Genomic DNA, 7,241 nt, shown 5'->3' on the forward strand with positions numbered 1-7,241 from the left:
AGTCAATGAAAAGGGACAATCTCCACTAATTCTCCCAAGTATGTATTCCACATCAGTCATTCCTTATGCCCTATAATTCCCAAAAGCTAGGCCCATTCAGCCAGAAAGAATATCATTCAGTCTTTTGTACATAGGTAAATTATTTTTTGCAGTAAAATCCCGAAGGGCTTTGCAAAATTTCAGTTAGTGGGGTGAGCCGAGAGTAACCGGGATGTTCTAGAAAGCCCAATAATCTCTCTGGCCTTTGGGAGTACTTAATTTATGAGTTTTGCCTAAATACCCTAAGGGAAATGAAATGGGTGATTTCTTTATTTCATTGGTGTAGGTTCAGACCACTCATTATATTAATCCGAATAACTCTCCTTGGAGGCAGGTAAGAGGCAGCTTCATTAATATTGCCACCGAGATAAGGAAAGGAGGTTCTGCCTTTTGTCCTCTCCTCCACCCGGCAGATTGCTGGGCACCTGCGGGGGGCGGGGGACGGGAGCAGGAACCCATCTATTGGTCCTGAACATACTAGCCACTGAAACTGCTTTTTAATGGGCTTAAATGGGTTTGTTTGTTTCCCACTTTTCTGTTATTGAAATAGATGTGGAAATCTGCTTTCAAAGACCAGCCTATCAGCATCTCCTTCCTTGGCTGGCCTGACCTTCAGGCAGTGCAGCTGCCGGAGTCGAGTTAAAAATGGACTGTCAAGCTGGCTTTAATTTCTGCTGCTCTGCCTCCCAGTGTCCTCCCACTGAACTGTTTATCACACCCTCCTTACCCCTTCTGTTGTTGTTTTTCTTACTGAGAGTTTTTAGCCTGGACAGCCGAATCTGCTTTTCAAGGCCCTAACCTACAGATCCTCGTACACATAATCCCAGACCTGGAGCCAACACTAGAACCTCCTACTGGTAGAAAGTCTTCCCTCTAGGCATCCCCTCCCTCGCCTCTCCTGACCCACCACCCTCTTTGGGAGTGACCACTCGGAACAGATCACCTCCTGCTGCACATCAAAGCAGGGAAAGGGTGGCTTAGTGACTTTGAAAGAAAACATAATGTTTGGTCTCCTGCTCATGGGTTGTGCGAGCAGGTTGACTCTGCGCGACTCCTGTGTCTCTCGGTGCGCTCGGTTCGGGAAATGAGCAGCAAGCCACACACGGATTATTCCTACCTAGCAGGTTCTAAAACTCCGTTATCTCCATCGCCCAAGCCCCTTCAAGGCTGCCCGAGACCGGGTTTCTCCCCCTAACAGGGCTCGCCAGATATGTCTGCCTCTGGGAATGACAATCGCTCCTGACGATCAGGAGGGTGGAAGAAGCCGCTAAAGTCCCACTAATGGTTTTGCTTTTAGTTCTGTTGGCAAACTCCCCTTCATTCAAGCTCCCGGCGCTCTGGAGCCAGGTCTAATTAGAAGAGTCCCAGGTTCACCCTTCTCGCGGAGAAAACGCATTAGTCATGGATGAAACCGCAGGAAGGGTGCCGGGAGCTCAGTGGAAGATGAAGCCCTTCCGAAAATGCTGGAGAGCCTCCGAAGCGGAAGAGGCAAACTAGATCTGACCGCGGCCCGAAGGGGAGGAGGTAGAAACCTGGGACCTACACCGAGTACAGTTGACTTGGTTGGAGGCCTAAGCTAAGTGCATAAATGACGCTCGCTGAACATCCAAGCAGACATAAGCAAAGTGTTCAGTATGACACAGCAAAGCCTCGAGCCACGGCAATGGACGGAAAGGGCGGAAAGCCTCCAGCCGCCCGGGACAGAATCTGAACAGGGCACAGGCAGCACGAGAGTGTGCGCGCGCGCTGGGGGTGGGGTCGCGCCAAAGAATCCGAGTTAGTGGTGGAAGGGGAGTGGTCAGTTTTTGGAGAGTCGTGCACCGGGAATTGCGGACTCGGTGACCTGCGGCCCACCCAGGAAACAGCAGGTGTCTACCCTGCTGCGAGCTTATCCTCAACTTCCTAGCGGCTCCCCTTGGGCTGCTGCAAGAGTCAGGGTTGAATTGCGAACCGACCCCGGGAAGGGCGGGGCGCAGGGCCGCAGAGGGGTGGTGCAGGTGGGCGGGCCGCGCCTGGGTGAGAAGGCTGGGCCTATAAAGTGCTCGCGGCCCTAGGGGCTATGCTGCTCGTCGGAGCGGGTGCTACGTGGGCTTGGGGCCGATCGCTGCTCGGGTCTGCAGGTCCCTGAGCCTCCGAGAGAGGAGGAGAGTGCCTGCCTCCGTTTACCCCGCAGCTCAGCCGGCGAGCGCGCCAGCCCCAGGGAACCCCAGGCAGGTGAGCGAGGCTGAGGCCTTGGGGGAGGGAGCAGGGCCGGAGGGCTCTACAGTTCCGGGCGCAGGGGTGAGCCCCGCGGGGCAGGTTGGCTCCAAGTTTTGCTAACTTTGAATTCGTTTTAGGTTTTGGCTGTAGCCGGCCTCTCCACTCCCGGGACTCTGTAAACTGGAGTTGCGGAGGCCGGTCCCTCCCCTTTGGAAAATGACTGGCTCGGCTAGTTTGCTTCGGGGACGCAGGGCATTTTAGAAGCCTCTGCACGTCTTGCCTCCTTTTGCAAATCTGCCCTTGTTGCCTTCTTTTTCCAGAGCCCCGGAAAGGCCGTTCCGCCCCGCGAGGGAAACGGAGCCGTTGACCATGGTTGCAACTGGCAGTTTGAGCAGTAAGAACCCGGGCAGCATTTCAGAGTTGCTGGACCATGGCTTCCACCCGGGGAGCCTGCTGAACAGTGAGTTTCCCAGCTGCTCGCCTCTCTCTACTCCAGAGTCGAAGCCCCTGGATAGAAGAGATGGGCGGGCGGTGGCACCCCTTTCCTTGATGTCGGAGCACGACAAAATCCATCTGAAAAGACTCCTTCCCAAACTTTCTAGCACCTTCTGTTCATGGTAGTGAGAAACAAAAGCAGCAAAAAATAAAATAACCGAAGGCTGCATGGTCTAGTTTGCGGCCAACAGGCTGTTTGGGATTAAAAGTTATCTAGATTCCTTATGGGGTTGTGAAGTTACGGCGAATTTTAAGTGTACAGTTTTGTGTTTTAACAAATATGTTCACCCTTAGAACCCCTGCCATCACCCCTCCCCTTAAATTCTCATGTACCCATTTGCCATCAGTTCTCCACTCTGGCCCTCCCTTGTCCCCAGAGAAACAATGATCTGGTTTTTGTCTCCATAAATTAGTTTCGCGTCTACAGTTTCATGCAAATGGAATCATGTAATATACACTTTTACAACTGATTCCTTCCCGGCAACCTAGTGATGTGGAGATCCTTTAATGTTGTGGCTTAGATCAGTATGCGTTCCTTTTGATTGCCGAGTAGTATTCTATTTGTACATACACTCAGTCTTCTGTTTTTAATGCCGAAAGGAAATTTTAAAACAGCGGTGGTGCAGGACACATTTTCATTTGCAGTTTTAAGCAGCAGTTTCTAGGTTAACATACTGTCCTGGCACTAAGGAACTGTGAGGCATAGACAAATTGCCTAAGATCTTTGGGTCTTCCTCATTTAGAAGGCAAAGTGGTTGATGACCTAATTTTATAGGCCAAAGCTCTAAAATTCTCTATCTTCAATATAGGTAAAATAGGGAGCCTTCTAATTAGGAGCATATTTGTTTCATTTAGTTATAAAAAAAAATGATCTAACTGAATGCATGATGTGGAGAGAGGAAAAGGCAGGAGTCAATGAAGGTGAAGTATGCCTAGGGAGAGGAGCCATGCTCACTTGACTGTGTGTGTGTGTGTGTGTGTGTGTGTGTGTGTGTGGTGTGGCAACCTGCCAAGTGGTAGGATTAATTTGGAAGGTAGTAGGTGACCAAATGCAGAGTATCTCTTTTCCTTTGAGCAAATCTAATTTTATTTTCCTAGGACTGTTTTGTTTTGCTTGGCTACGAAAACTACCCAGCCAGTTATAAATATCCTCGTGAACCTCAAAGGTCTTTCCTTTGAGCAATTTTTAATCAGAGTGGTTGAAGCTAAAATTGGGATCTGCAGACCATTCCAGTAGAGACTTTGAAAGAAAGACACAAATTCAATATTTAATGTAACTCAGTAAGTTCATCTCAAGTTCATCACTAAGGAACAGGAGCAAAACTTCTGTGTTTTACAAGAACAAACACATATAATCTTAGAAAGTAACAGTCCATCAAAACAAAAAAAAAAAAATTATAACCATTTTTATTCCAGAGGTAATGTGTGTTCTCTGTAAAACAAAATTAGAAAACCCTCAGAGCAAGTGAGGGAGCAAGAAAGAAAAAATCACTGGTGTTCTCAGATAACCATATATGGATTTTTGAGACAATCTGTAAGCTTGTGTGTGTATACACATGTAAGTATAAAAAAAAAAAAAAAAGGTTATGCCCTATTTATCAAAACCTTTATCCCATAGATGAATTTCCAGTCTCAGTCACGTTCCAATCTCAAGTCACGTTCAGTGACTTGCTGGGTTACCCAGCTAGTTAACAGCAAAGTGAAGTCTCCGGACTCCCAAACAAACACTAGCAACAGGTAGACATAGTAGATAGATAGAAGTCACCAATGTTGTTATCCTGGTGTGTTTCTTTCTTTCACCTTGAACTTAATGTTTTCTGCAGATTTTGACTACTGGGATTATGTTGTTCCTGAACCCAACCTCAACGAGGTGATATTTGAGGAGACGACTTGCCAGAGTTTGGTGAAAATGCTGGAAAACTGTCTGTCCAAATCAAAGCAAACCAAACTTGGTTGCTCAAGAGTCCTTGTCCCTGAGAAACTGACCCAGAGAATCGCTCAAGATGTCCTGCGGCTTTCCTCCACTGAGCCCTGTGGCCTGCGAGGCTGTGTTATGCACGTGAACTTGGAAATTGAAAACGTATGTAAAAAGCTGGATAAGATTGTGTGTGATTCGAGCGTGGTGCCCACTTTTGAGCTCACACTTGTCTTTAAGCAGGAGAACTGCTCATGGACTAGCTTCAGGGACTTTTTCTTCAGCCGAGGTCGCTTCTCATCTGGCCTCAGGCGGACTCTGATCCTGAGTTCAGGATTCCGCCTCGTTAAGAAAAAGCTTTACTCCTTGATTGGAACAACAGTCATTGAGGAGTGCTGAGGAGGAAACATTTTAAAGCTCCTTCTTACGATTGGATAATAAAACTGCACAGCTGCCCCCTGAGAGTCATTTGTAGTCACCCTGCCTGCTCTCAACGAGAAACCCCACACTGAGTCATCTCCCTTCCATGCCTCCACGTTGACAGCAACCCAACTAAAAAGCTGATTGATTTCATGGCCTTTGAGAAAGGACCCGAGAAAGCGTACATTCTCTTCCTGTATCACATGTTTTCACAAAATGGCATGGAATAAAAGAAGCAATCCACTTTAGTTTTCCGTGTGGCCTCACTTTTTCCAGGTAGTCTTGCTAAAGAGACTGTAAACCAACTGTGCCTAGTTTGATTTTCATATGGCTTTTTTTCTATATGTTTCCACAGTGATCCTTTCAGTCACAGAAACGTAATGATGCTTAACCTATCAAAACTTCCAGCGGCCCACACCAGTTTCCTGCCCCAACTCAAATATGAAGGGTGCCTAGACTGGAGGGTAGAATGTAGTGGGCGAACTTAATTAAAAGTTAACCCCGTGCAGGAGTGAATAGGCAGTGTCACATCAAGAACAGAGCTCCTTCCGTTTCTTTGCATCCTGTCTGTGCTTCTGTTTCCAAGAGGCAGCGAAAAGTGCCGTATTGTCATTTCAGTCACCACGGTGTTGTTTTAGATATGATACGCTACAGGCTCCCTTTTTCTAGTGTTCAAGTATTTATTGACCGTTATTTTTCAACTCGAAAAGTGGAAAGTGTTGAACTGATTTTTTTGGCATCTAGTTGATTACTCCTCCACTGGTGAATGTGTATGGGGACGTGAAGTGAGTTCCCAGATCCACTTCCTTTCTCATTTGCTTGATAATGTAGCTTCTTTTCATTATTACGTATGCTTAACCTCAGACGAAGCCTCTCACTGTGTCGGTGTTATCTGGCCCTGGCTTCTCCTGGGAACCGAAGTGTCTCTCCTTAACCTGAATCTTCAAAGGAGATACGTACATGCTACCACTTTTCATTATCGAGATGAGCCTATTAAGTCCGCTTTGTCTTTGGATATCTGCTTTATAGTACGGACTAGAGAATGAAAATCATGGTCTAGCTAACCAGGTTTCTTCAGCCTTGGATACCCGTCCCTGGAGAACAAGAAAGACCTGGTTTTTTTCTTATTCCAACGTGCTAGATCACTAGCCATCCTTGTTTAATCTTAGAGTGTAGCCTCCCCACTGTGGTATTCAATTCAGCAAGACCCTCACATTTTTGCCCGAAGTCACCTATAAGGAGTTTATTCAGGTCTCCCACCCAAATTATTAGTACTGCTTTACATAACTGAGGCCAGGCTCCTAGGGACAAATGTCTTCATCCTGGCGTTACTCAAAAGCAGGCGCGGCTGATCCCATAAGTGACCTAAAACTTAACTATTCAAATCAGCAAGCGGTCTAACAAATCAAACTCTTCCTGTTTGGAAAGATACCACAAAGCTGATCTTTATAGGACTGGGCCAAGATAAGTCAACCTTGTTTGCATGTCTGTTATTGTTTAGGGCTGCAAAGGTCACTGTGATTCCTTGCGCATGGCTTCTCAGGTGTGGATGTAGAACCGCTGTCCTTCTTCCACTAACAGTTGTCATTTGTCATTGACTCATGTCTTTTGTGCTCATGAAATGGTTGATGGCTTATGGAGAGTCTGAAATTAATATTCCTGTTCAAGGAAATTAAAGTTTGTCTATTTTTGACAATAAAGCTTCATATATTTTTAATCCTGTTGTCTTTAATGAGTTGATAACAATAATCGCTTGAAAATATATCTGACAATATTTAAGGGAGGATGACCAAACAATTACTCCTTTTTGGCAAAGGCTCTTTGTACCCTTCATTGTAATAGTCCAATTATATTTATCACATGTGCTTATGTATCAATAGTGATTTGCTTCATGATTTTTCAATTATGATCATTTTTATAGAAAAACACTAATAATTTGAGTTCCTTTGGCAACCACATTTTTACAAGCCAAAACTGTATCAACTGTGTCTATATCAAATTGTAAGATCAGTGTATATTTTCATTTTCACTAGTTTATTCCATTTGAACATATCTTTCTTTTCAATGTTTATTTTTTGAGAGAGAGCTAGAGTGTGAGCAGGGGAGAGGCAGAGAGAGAGAGAGAGAGAGAGACAGAATCTGAAGCAGGCTCCAGGCTCTCAGCTGACAGCAC

The 7,241-nt window shown here is 46.0% G+C and overlaps 1 protein-coding gene across 1 annotated transcript; it reads left to right on the plus strand.

The window, feature by feature from the left end:
• Positions 1 to 2,075: 2,075 nt before the first annotated feature.
• Positions 2,076 to 6,785, plus strand: DDIT4L (DNA damage inducible transcript 4 like). Its single transcript, XM_030313361.1, has 3 exons — positions 2,076 to 2,253; positions 2,559 to 2,698; positions 4,557 to 6,785. The coding sequence occupies exons 2-3, from the start codon at positions 2,608 to 2,610 to the stop codon at positions 5,045 to 5,047; spliced, it is 582 nt and encodes a 193-aa protein (XP_030169221.1). The 5' UTR covers positions 2,076 to 2,253; positions 2,559 to 2,607; the 3' UTR covers positions 5,048 to 6,785.
• The last annotated feature ends 456 nt before the right edge of the window (positions 6,786 to 7,241 follow it).

This window comes from Lynx canadensis, chromosome B1, assembly GCF_007474595.2.
Source record: "Lynx canadensis isolate LIC74 chromosome B1, mLynCan4.pri.v2, whole genome shotgun sequence".
In the NCBI taxonomy this organism is placed as follows: Eukaryota; Metazoa; Chordata; class Mammalia; order Carnivora; family Felidae; genus Lynx; species Lynx canadensis.

Excerpts from the sequence above, each read along its gene's own strand:
- DDIT4L (XM_030313361.1), top strand. The coding sequence starts at position 2,608 with ATGGTTGCAACTGGCAGTTTGAGCAGTAAGAACCCGGGCAGCATTTCA. Across the intron at positions 2,699-4,556 it reads CCCGGGGAGCCTGCTGAACA|ATTTTGACTACTGGGATTAT; the intron begins GTGAGTTTCCCA and ends TGTTTTCTGCAG.